The following is a 10,640-nucleotide window of genomic DNA, read 5'->3' as shown; positions in this document are numbered from 1 at the left end:
CAGCAGCAGCAGCCGCAGCAGCAGCAGCAGCAGTTAAAAGAGTGAGAGAAACGCAAAGAGATTGCAGGAGACAGAGAGAAAAAAGGAAACAAAAGAAGCAGAAAAAGGAAACCAAAAAAGAACAGAAATTAAAAATAAAGAAAAATAGACTGAAAATAAACAAAAATAAATTAAAAATAAAAAAGAATTAAAAAGATTTACTTCTCTTTGCCGCTTTCGGGGGTCCGGCAGCCCATAAGCAGCGAAGAGTTTGCTGCAGCAGAAAGCAAAAAATAGATAAATAAATAATAAATTAATAAACAAATAAAAATAAATAAAAATAAATAAATAGTAAATAGATAGTAAATGAATAAATAGCTAAATAAATAATAGTGCGCAGCTAAACAAATCCATCTTTCGCGGTGTTGCTGCTGCTGCTGCTGCGGCAGCTGCTGCTGCGGCTGCTGCTGCTGCTCCGGCAGCTGCTGCTGCTGCTGCTACTGATCTGAATCATGAACTGCTGTTTATTATTCGGGCATTTGTGGCACAACAACTGGGAATAAACAGAATATATATTCTGTTGAATTAATTGAATTAATTATTTAAATTAATAAATTTAAAGTAAATTAGTTAAATTTATTTAATTAATTTCATTTGCTTCGCTGCCAAGTGGCCTCGACTGCATTTACTCTTCTGCTGCTTCCAGCAACTATGAGGCAGCAGCACCACCGCCCCCGCCCTAAGCAGCAGCAGAAACAGCAGCAGCAGCAGCAACGGCAGCAGCAGCAGCAACAGCAGCAGCAACAGCAACAGCAGCAGCAACAGCAGCAGCAGCAGCAACAGCAGCAGCAACAGCAAAGTATAGAGACACGAACCATATTTGGTCGTCGAGGGGAAGAGCCTTCCGCTGCAGATATCGTCCAACTGCCCTCGGCAGCCACGGCTGCAGCAGCAGCAACAGCAGCAGCAGCAGCAGCAGCAAATTGCGGCAAGCGATCCGTCAGTCAGCGAGAAACGGCAGCAGGAAATAGATAAGCAGTTTAGTCGCCGCTTCGGAAAGGAGCAGCAGCAGCAGCAGCAGCAAACGAAGCCGCGGAAAAAGCAGTCACAGTAACAGAGAGAAGTAAAGCAGCAGCAGCAGCAGCAGCAGAAAGTGCGGAAGAAGCGTCGACGCAGCCATAAGCAACAGCGGCAACAGCAACGCCACCGCCACCGCCCTCAGCAGCAGCAACAAGAGCAGCAGCAGCAAGGGCCGCAGGCGCAACAGCAGCAGCAACAGCAAGAGCAGCAGCAGCAGCAGCAACGGCCGCAATAAGAGCAGCGGCAGCAACAAGAGCAGCAGCAGCAATAGCAGCAGGCGCAAGAGCAGCAGCACCAGCAAAGCAGCAGCAGCAGCAGCAAGAGCCGCAACGACAGCAGCAGCAGCAGCAAGAGCAGCAGCAGCAGCAGCAGCAGCACCTTGTTGTAGAAGCTGGCCCTTTTGGGGGAAACTTCATATTCGAAAAGACAGTTGCTGTCCGCCACGAGGCGCTGGTGGTCAGGGAGGCAAGACTCCAGCTGCAGCTGGATGAACTGCAGCAGCAAATAAATAAATAAATTAATTAATTAATAAATTAATAATAAATAATAAATAAATGAAAATAAATAATAAACAGTTTGATTAATTTCAAATAAAAGGCACCAGACGGCTGGCGAGGAGGACGCGGAAGCGCCACTGCAGCAGCAGCAGCAGCAGCAGCAGCAGCTGCAGCAAGATCAGCAGCAACAGCAACAGCAGCAGCAACCGCTGCAGCAAAACCCGCGAGACCAACGGCACCCACGCAGCCACGCAGCAAACAAATAAGCCAAATAAATTAATTTAATTAATTAATTTAATTAAACTAAATTAATTAAATTGATTAAAACAAATAAATAAATAAATACCTGCTTAGGGTCTTCTGCCAAAGAGCTGTATATCTTCATGTGGGAAACGCGGCAGCAAATTTGCTGCAGCAGCAAAGCCAAGTGGCCCTCCACCGCCTCCAGCTCAGCATCTAACGAAAGTTGCTGCTGCAGCAACAGCAACAACAGCAGCAGCAGCACCAGTTGGCGTCGGACGAGCAGCAGCAGCAGCAGCAACGGCAGAAAACAAACGAGCAGCAGCTGCTGCGGGCAGACCAGCAGCTGAAATATAAAACAAAATAATAGGCCGAAGCCGCTGCAGCAGCAGCAACTCTAAGCTAGCGGATCGCGCTTTAGCAGCAGCAGCAGCAACATCAGTATCCACAGCGTTATTCAGCTTCAGCAGCAGCTGGACCATTAGCAGCAGCAGCAGCAGCTTTAGCACCTTTTGCTGCTGCTGCAGAAACACGCTTTGCTGCTGCGACGCGGAGAGCCAGCTGTCGAGGCCAAGGACGCAGCAAGCAGTTGCTGCTGCTCCTGCTGCTGCTGCTGCGCTGTTGCTGCTGCTGCTGCTGCTGCCGCAGGTGGTGTCTATACAGTCCAAAGAAAAGTCATACGCATGCTCGCTTTCTATCCAATCCCCCGAAAGCCTGCATTAGCAGCAGCAGCAACCGCAGCATCAGGAGCATTAGCAGCAGCAGCAGCAGCAGTATTAGCAGCAGCAGCACTAGCAGCAGCAGCAGCATCTGCAGCACCAGGAGCAGTAGACCTGAACGGCCGAGCAACAACAGCTTTGAAGCAAAAGTTAAATAATAAATAAATAATAAATAAATAAATAAATAAAAATATAAATATAAATGATATAAATAGTTAAAATAAATTAAATTAATTAAGATAAAATTAAATAAATAACAGCAGCAGCAAACTCTGCAAGAGAAACAATAAATGAAAACCAATAAACAGCAGTTGATCTGTGAAGAACAAAAAATAATAAATTGAAGTTGATCAAAATATAAAAAGATTCAATAATAACAAATAACAAATGCAAGAACCAGCAGCAGCAGCAGCAGCAGCAGCAAACGGACTTCAGGTTGTGCTTTATAACAACTGGCAGCGGCGGCAGCAAATGCTGCCGCAGCAGCAGCGGGAGATCAGCAAGAGAGAGAGAGCGAACAGAGGGGCCGAAAAGCTGCAGCAGCAAACGCAATTGATGCTGCTGCTGCTGCTTCTGCTGCTGCTGCTGCTGTGCTGCTTTGCTGCTTCGTTTCTTGCCTCCGTTGCTGTTCGTTTTTTGTCTATTTACCGTCTTATTACTTATTTATTTATCTATTTATTTACTTGCTATTTATTTGTTACTATTTATTTATTTATTTATTATTTAATCTATTTATTTATTCATTTATTTAGTCGCTAAAAGACAAATCCAATCCGTACAAGCAGTTTGGATCAAGGAGTGCTGCCTAGCCAATTTGCTGCTGCTGCTGCTGCTGCTGCTGCTAACATGAGTGCTGCTGTTGCTGCTGGGCCTTACCTTTCTGAGCTGTTCGTCCGTCGCGAGTCGGATTTCGCGGGGCGCAACCTTGCTGCTGCTGCTGCTGCTGCCGCCGCTGCTGCTGCTGCTGGGGCCCGACAGCAGCAAACCCCTTGAGAGGCAATAAGAGAAGATGCAGCGCAGCACTGCGCAAAGAGAAAGCTGCCGCTGCCCGCCGCAGACGGCCGAGAGTTGAGGGGACAGCTGCAGCAGGAGCAGCAGCAGCAGCAGCAGCAGCGGGGTTGTTGATCTTGCTGCAGCTCAAGTAGCAGCAGCAGCAGCCGCACACGCGGGCAGCCGCAACAAGATCAGTGACAGCGGCACCAGAGAAACAGCAGCAGCAGCTACAAAAACACAAGCCCGCCCAATACAACTAGCAGCGACAGCAGCAGCAGCAACAGCAGCAGCAGCAGCGGTACCGGTAGGAGCACCCCTGCAGCACCCCAGCAGCAGCACCCCAGAAACAACCGCAGCACCCCAGCTGCATCCCCAGCCGCATCCCCAGCCGCAGCCCCAGCCGCAGCAGCAGCCGCAGCAGCAGCAGCAGCAGCAGCAGACCGCAAAGGCCGGGAGTTTGTGTCGAATGAAAAGGAGGATTTGAAGGCTGAGAGGTTTATCGCCTTGGCGCTGAATTACAAGTTCTTCAACAGGCCCTCCGCCGCCCCAGTGCCAGGCAACACTTTCTGCTTCCGAAAGCACCAGGATCTTCTCGAAAAACGAAGACAAGCAGCTGCTGCTGCTCTCCTGCAGCAGCAGCAGCAGCAGCAGCAGCGGGCGGCCGCGGAGAAAGCGCGGCAGCAGCGGCCAAAACGGCGAAAACGCACTCAAAATGGGAGACGTACTAGCAGCAGCAGCAGCAAAACAGCAGCAGCAGCAGCAACTGAAGCAGCAGCAGCAGCAACAGCAGCAGGTGGAGAAGCAGCAGCACGGGAGGGAGCAGCGGCAGCAAACGAAGCAGCAGCAGAAAACGAAGCAGCAGCAAAAACAGACTCGGCGAGCCACTCGCTCGTCGCCAACAACTTATAATCAACTTGTTAATAAATAAAAACAGAATAAATAAATAAATAAATACATAAATAAATAAATAAATAATAAATAATAAACATTTACTTATTTATCAAGAACAAATAAAAAGACTCTCCAGCTGCCTATACACAGACGTAGGCGTGATTACGCCGCCCCAGCAGCAGCAGCAACACCGGCAGCAGCAGCAGCAGCAGCAACAGCAGCAGCAGCAGTAGCAGCAACAGCAGCAGCAAACCTGTTTGTCTAGAGACTGTCCCTTTATGTAGAGAGACCAAGAAGGCGGCGGCTCGTGCAGCAAAGAAGTAAGTGTTGGTTGAGGGAGGGCATTTAGCTGCTGCTGCTGCTGCTGCTGCTGCTGCGGCGCTGCTGCCGCTGCGGCTGCCGCAGCAGCAACTGCAGCTGCAGCAGGAGGCTGCAGCTGGTTCGCCGGGGGCCGCTGGAAGTGCGGCGCATGCAAGTCCGCAGCAGCAGCAGCAGCAGCAGCAGCAGGTTGATTTGCGTGCGTGTTATAAACAAAAAGCCGCAGCCGCGAACGAGACAGCTGCAGTGGCAGCGCCTGCAAAAAAATAAATTAATTTAAAATTAATTAATTTAATAAATAAATAAATAAATAATAAATGGAATGAAAATAGACTGCAGCAGCGGAGGCAGAAGTGTAAAGACAGTAGAGAATAAAGTACAGAAATGCTTGCGCAGCAGCAGCAGCAGCAGCAGCTGCTGCTGCTGCAGCGCTATCTGCGGGGGCTCAGCAGCAGCAGCACGAGCAGTAGCAGCACCATTCAAAGCAGCAGTGCCAACACAGCCAGCAGCAGCTGCAGAAGCGCCTCAGCGCAGCAGTGTATGCAGTAGCAGCAGCAGAAGCAGCAGCACCCCGCACACTAGCAGCAGCAGCAACACGCTGAGCAGCAGCAGCAGCAGCAGCACGGTCAACCTCACAAAGAGCAGCAGCAACACGGGGAGCAGCAGCAGCACCCGCATGATCAGCTCCGCGACAAGCAGCAACAGCAGCAGCAGCAGCCGGCGCAACACCAGCAGCCCCAACAGCCGCAGCAGCAGCAGCAGCAGCAGCAGCAGCAGCAGCAACCCACCTGCCTATTGGCGTTTGCTGTTAAACAGGGGTTTACTGTGTCTCTCAGGGTTGCTGTTAGCTGCTCCGTCCCCTTTTCTATTTCTGCTTCTGCCTGCTGCAGCAGCAGCAGCTCGCGTGCCAGCGACGGGTACGCAGCAAGTGCCTAGGACACAAGCAGCAGCAGCAGCAGCAGCAAAGCGGAATGAGGCGGCGGAACAGCAGCAAAGGACGCAGCAGCAGGAGAACGCCTAGCAGCAGCAGAAGGAACGAGATAAGCAGCTGAATCAACAGTAATACTTGAGTTCACAGCAGCAGCAGCAGCAGCAGCAGCCGCAGCAGCAGCAGGATTAGTACTCACAGCCTCTGGTATGTCCGAGACATGGAAGGTTTGCTGCCTTTTGCGCTGCAGTGATCTTCGCTGCTGCTGCTGCTGTTGCTGCTGAGTTGCTGCTGCTGCAGAGGCGCTACCGCTGCGGTTGCCACTCGAGACCGCTGCTGCCCTTCTGCTGCTGCTGCCAGCAGCAACAGGAGGGCGCCGCTGCTGCTGCTGCTGCTGCTGCATGAGCGCTGCTATACTGCCGCTTCTGCTGCCTTCAAACGCGTCCTTAATACGGATGCTGCAGCGCAACTGGTGCTGCTGCTGCTGCTGCTTCTGGTAATGTGCGTGCGGGTTTGCTGCTGCAGCAACTAGTGCCGACTTTCTTGGTGCTGCTGCTAAAGCTGCTGCTGCTGCTGCTGCAGGCAGCAGCAAGCCCCTTCTCTCCCCGAGACACCGCGATGCTGGAGCGCAGCGCAGCCGGAGCAGCAACAGCTGCTGCTGTTGTTGCTGCTGCTGCTGCTGCTGTTGTTATTGCTGCTGCTCTTCAAAACAGTCTATCTTTTCTTAATTCACCTTAATTCCGTCGGGGCTGACAGGCGGCAGCCATGGGAGTGGCGGCTGCGGCACTGCATGCAGCAGCAGCAGCAGCTGTTGCTGCTGCTGCTGCATGTGGCGCAGCAGCAGAGACCTCCTTTGCTGCTGATGTCAGCACACTTAGATAAGTGACAGCAGCTGTTTCTTTTATTTAGGGACTCTGCTGCTCGCGAGCTGCTGCTGCTGCTGCTGCCGTTGCTGCTGCAGCACTCAGCGGCGCAGCAGCAAACTCAGCCGCACCTAATGCAGATAACCGCCCCCTTGCTGGGGCGAAGGGCCCGCGTCGCCAGCAGCAGCAGCAACAGCAGTAGTTGCAGCAGCAACAGCAGCAGTTGCAGCAGCAGCAGCAGCAGCAGGACTTGCAGCAGCAGCTGCAGGGCGCTAGCCACGGCCACCACCGCCACCAAGCTCCGAGGGATCGATAACTGCTGCTGCTGCTGCTCTCCGTCTTGTCCCTTCTTGGAGCTTAAATGCGTCAGCAGCAGCAGCAGCAGCAACTGCAGCAAGCCGAAGAGCCGCCGCTGCCCGTAGACGCCCTCCAGCTGCTCAACCTGCCTTGGCCCTACGGGCAGCGGCAGCAACAGCAGCAGCAGCAGCAGAAGCAACTGCAGCACCGGAGGCCGTGGACAGCAGCAGCACAGCAGCAGTTGCAGCAAGCAGCAGCAACAGCATGGGCTTGTCTGCTGCAGTGGCAGGCCCTCTTTGACTCGCGGCAGCAGCCGCGCATTCCGCAGCTGCAGCAGCAGCAGCAGCAGAACAAGCAGCAAACCAATGCACCCTTCAGCGGCAGCAGCAGCAGCAAGACCCCGGATCTGCGGGTGGTCTTGCGGCTGAGGGACACAGCTCTATCGCAGCTGCTGCAGCAGCAGCTACTGCTGCAGCAGCGCCAGCTGCTACAGAAGCAGCAGCAGCAGCAACAGCAGTTGCCGCTGAGCCGCGCCGCTAAGAGGCAAGAGCAGATCTCCTCGACGGACAAACGAAAGCAGCAGCAGCAACAGCAACAGCAACAGCAGCAGCAACACCAGCAACAGCAGCAACGGCAGCAGCACGAGCAGCAGCAGCGGCCGCCATCTGATGCCTGCCGCAAAGTTGTAGAGTTCTGCAGCACCGCGAGCAGCAGCAGCAGCAGCTTGGCAGCAAGAAGTGGAGATGCTGAGGACTCCTACTCAGTTGCTGAGACGTCAGCAGCAGCAGCTGCTGCTGCAGCCACAGCTGGCAGAGCAGCAGCAGCAGCAGCAGCAGAAGAAGCAGCGCATTCCCTGAGCCTCGAGTTCCCAGCAGCAGCAGCTTCTGCTGCGTCTGGAAAGTCCCTTAGCTGCAGCAGCAGCCGCAGCAGCAGCCCAGTGCGTTGCTCCTCGAGCAAGAAGAAGAGCAGCAGCAGCAGCAGCAGCAGCACCCGGCTGCTGCGGCGGAGGCGGCTGCGGAGGCAGCAAAGCATTGCTAAGAAGCGCAAGCTGCTGCAGCAGCAGCAGCAAGAGCTAGCCACGGCCAAGCGGCGGCTGTTGACGGAGGCTTTGCTGCTGCAGCAGGAGCAGCAGTACGCCCAGGAAAGGCAGCAGCAGCAGCAACAGCAGCAGCAGCAGCAGCAGCAGCAGGACCCCTCGCCTGCTGCAGCAGCAACTTCCTGGCTGCAAAACTCTGCCTGCCCGCTCCCCTCAGCAGCAGCAGAAGCAGCAGCAAAGATTGTCATCATGAGGATCACATTGGGACTGCCGCACAGCAGCAGCAGCAGCAGCAGCAGCAGCATTCAAGCAATTGGAGGGAACTGCAGCAACGGGCTGTACGTACAGGCAACGTTTGCTCCTGAGGCGCTGCAGCAGCACCTAGAGGTGCTGCTGCAGCAGCAGCAGCAACAGCCAGTGCTATCGGAAGCGAACCGGCAGCTGCTGCTGCTGCTCCAGCAGCAGCTACAAGAACTGCAGCTGCAGCAGCTTTCTGAAGAGCCCCAGAGGGAGCAGCAGCAGCAAGAGCAGCAGCAGCACCAGGGAGGGGCTCTTGCTAAGCAAGAACGGCCAGCAAAGCAGCAGCAGAGCAGCAAGCTGCAGCTGCAGCAGCAGAGCAGCAAGCAGCAGCAGCAGCAGCAGCAGCAGCACTGCCACACAAACTACCAACCGCGGGGACCTGGGGGCCGCTTCGTGCGCAGCTCTTGTGTGCTGAGCAACGGCTTCGTCAGCAGCAGCAGCAGCAGCAGCGGCAGCAGCAGCAGCAGCAGCAGCAGCGACAGCGGCTCCTGGCTGCCGCCGTGGGGCCGAGCAGGGCTGCTGGCTTGCAGCTGGTTTTCTGCTGCTGCAGCAGCGCAGCTTTTTCCACACTCATTTGCTGCAGCAATTGCCAAGTCCACGGCCTTCACGCTGCAGCAGCACGAGCAGCAGCAGCAGCAGCACGGGCAGCAGCAGCAGCAGCAGCAGCTTAATATGGAGGGAGCTCGAGTAAAGCAAGAGATCTAGGGAGTCGCTACTGCGGACAGCTTGAGCAGCAGCAGCAGCAGCAACAGCAGCAGCAATAGCTGCTGCTGCCTAGAGGTGGGCGCCTTTGTCAAAGTGCACAGCTGGCTAGCTAGCCAAGCCGCCCGCTAGCCAGGCAGCTAGCTAGCTAGCATCTAGCTGGCTAGCTAGCTAGCAGCTAGCTATCTGGCAGCTAGCTGGCTAGCTAGCCAGCAGCTAGCTAGCTAGCTGGGGGCCCTCTTTTAGAGCCTCTTGGCTCAGAACTGCTGCTGAGTTAGATTTGCTGCGCTCATGTAGCTAGCTAACAGCTAGCTAGCTGGCTAGCTAGCTAGCACCTGGCTAGCAAGCCAGCAGCTAGCCAGCTAGCTAGCTGATAGCTAGCCAGCCGGCTAGCTGGCAGCTAGCTAGCAGCTAGCTAGCTAGCTAGCTAGCCGTATGCGGTTTCCTAGCTAGGCACCTGGACGGCTGGCTCGCCGGGTATGTAAGCAGCTAGCTAGTAGCTAGCTGGCAAGCTGGCTAGCTAGCTAGCCAGTAGCTAGCTATCTGGCTAGCTGCCTGGCTGGCTAGCTAGCTAGCTGGCTGTCTAGTTAGCTAGCCATTGGGTGTAGCTGCTGCGCGAGCTAGCTGTTTGTGGGGGCAGCAAGCGGCTGCGGAGTTTGCTGCCCTCAGCTAGCTAGCTAGCTAGCTAGCTAGCTAGCTAGCTGCGTGGCTAGCCAGGGGCTAATTGGCTAGCTTGCTAGCTGGAGGGCTGGAACCAGCTGAAGGGTTTCGTTTTGCAGCGCAGCGTCTAGCCGCTGCTGCTGCTGCAGCAGCATCTGCTGCTGCTGCTGCTGATGCTGCTGCTGGTTTGCGAAGGTGTCTAAAGCAGCAGCAGCAGCAGGCGGCTGCACAGCTGCGCCGCGCCTCATGGGAAGGCTGCTTGTTGCCGCTGCTGCTGCTGCTGCTGCTGCGTTTGCTGCTGCTTGTCAAAGCTGTTGTGCTGCGGCTCTTTCTCCTGCTGCGGCTGTTGCTTGCCTCGGCTGTCCTGCCGCTGCTGCTGCTGCTGCTGCTGCTGGTGTGCATGAGCAGCTTCCGCCGGCGCAGCAAGCCACTGAAAAAAGCCGGAAACTGCTGCGCCGAGGGTGCTGTGCTGCTGCTGCTGCTGCTGCTGCCTGCCTCGTTGTTTGGCCGCTGCAGCGCGCTGCTCCGCCTTGGCGGCGGCGGCAGCAGCAGCAGCAGCAGCAGCAGCAGCGGGGAAGTCGTAGCAAGACACAGTGCGAGTTATGCCGTTGGAAAGCCCCAGCCGCAGCCTATTCAGATTTGCTGCTTCCTGCTGCTGCAAGTTGCTGCTCATTTCTGCTTCTCTGCAGCAAAGCAGCGAAAAGTAAGCAGCAGCACCAGCAGCAGAGCAGCGCGAAGCCGGGATGCTGCGCCCCACACCGCAGCAAGCAGCAAACACCCATGCCATTCATTCGTGATTATTATTAATTAATTAATTGATTAATTGTAATTTATTTTGTTTTATTTATTTATTTATTTATTCATTTGTTGGGCCGCTGTGCTCTCATAGTGCGGAGGCAGATGCACGAAGGCGACGCACTGGAAAGCAGCAGCAGCAGCAGCAGCAGCAGCAGCTGCGGCGGCAGCTGCATTGGTGTTAGTAGTAGCTGCAGCAACTGCAGCAGCAGCACCGTTGCCAACAGCGGAAGCAGCGGCAGCGGCTTAGCGGCGGCGCAAGCATCATTATCAGCAGCAGCAGCAGCAGCAGCAGCAGCAGAATTTCTGCTGCTGCTGCTGCTGCAGTAACCGCTGCTGCTG

At 54.8% G+C, this 10,640-nt stretch overlaps 4 protein-coding genes across 4 annotated transcripts in view; 2 read left to right on the top strand and 2 right to left on the bottom strand.

The window, feature by feature from the left end:
- Positions 1 to 690: 690 nt before the first annotated feature.
- Positions 691 to 1,575, top strand: ETH_00015705 (uncharacterized protein; the record flags this gene model as incomplete). Its single annotated transcript, XM_013374629.1, has 2 exons — positions 691 to 982; positions 1,163 to 1,575. 2 exons carry the CDS (start codon positions 691 to 693, stop codon positions 1,573 to 1,575), a joined length of 705 nt encoding a protein of 234 aa, XP_013230083.1.
- Positions 1,576 to 1,645: 70 nt separating this feature from the next.
- On the bottom strand, positions 1,646 to 6,048 carry ETH_00015700 (uncharacterized protein; the record flags this gene model as incomplete). Its single annotated transcript, XM_013374628.1, has 9 exons — positions 1,646 to 1,693; positions 1,903 to 2,028; positions 2,306 to 2,510; positions 2,946 to 3,049; positions 3,392 to 3,595; positions 3,950 to 4,135; positions 4,653 to 4,973; positions 5,506 to 5,649; positions 5,845 to 6,048. The coding sequence occupies 9 exons, from the start codon at positions 6,046 to 6,048 to the stop codon at positions 1,646 to 1,648; spliced, it is 1,542 nt and encodes a 513-aa protein (XP_013230082.1).
- Positions 6,049 to 6,869: 821 nt separating this feature from the next.
- On the top strand, positions 6,870 to 8,846 carry ETH_00015695 (uncharacterized protein; the record flags this gene model as incomplete). The annotated part of the gene is made up of 1 exon (XM_013374627.1): positions 6,870 to 8,846. The coding sequence occupies one exon, from the start codon at positions 6,870 to 6,872 to the stop codon at positions 8,844 to 8,846; it is 1,977 nt and encodes a 658-aa protein (XP_013230081.1).
- A 901-nt stretch (positions 8,847 to 9,747) lies between these two features.
- ETH_00015690 (uncharacterized protein) overlaps positions 9,748 to 10,640 on the bottom strand; it is a gene marked incomplete at both ends in the record, with an annotated part of 2,621 nt that continues 1,728 nt past the window's right edge. Inside the window, 2 exons of the mRNA XM_013374626.1 lie at positions 9,748 to 10,249; positions 10,630 to 10,640. The exon at positions 10,630 to 10,640 is cut by the window's right edge and continues 1,728 nt beyond it. Of these exons, the coding sequence (XP_013230080.1) occupies positions 9,748 to 10,249; positions 10,630 to 10,640 (513 nt within the window). The remainder of the gene's footprint in view (positions 10,250 to 10,629) is intronic.

This window comes from Eimeria tenella, genomic scaffold (assembly GCF_000499545.2).
Source record: "Eimeria tenella Houghton genomic scaffold, Eth_scaff22, whole genome shotgun sequence".
Lineage (NCBI taxonomy): Eukaryota > Apicomplexa > Conoidasida > Eucoccidiorida > Eimeriidae > Eimeria > Eimeria tenella.
This window is presented reverse-complemented; position numbering and strand designations above follow the sequence as displayed.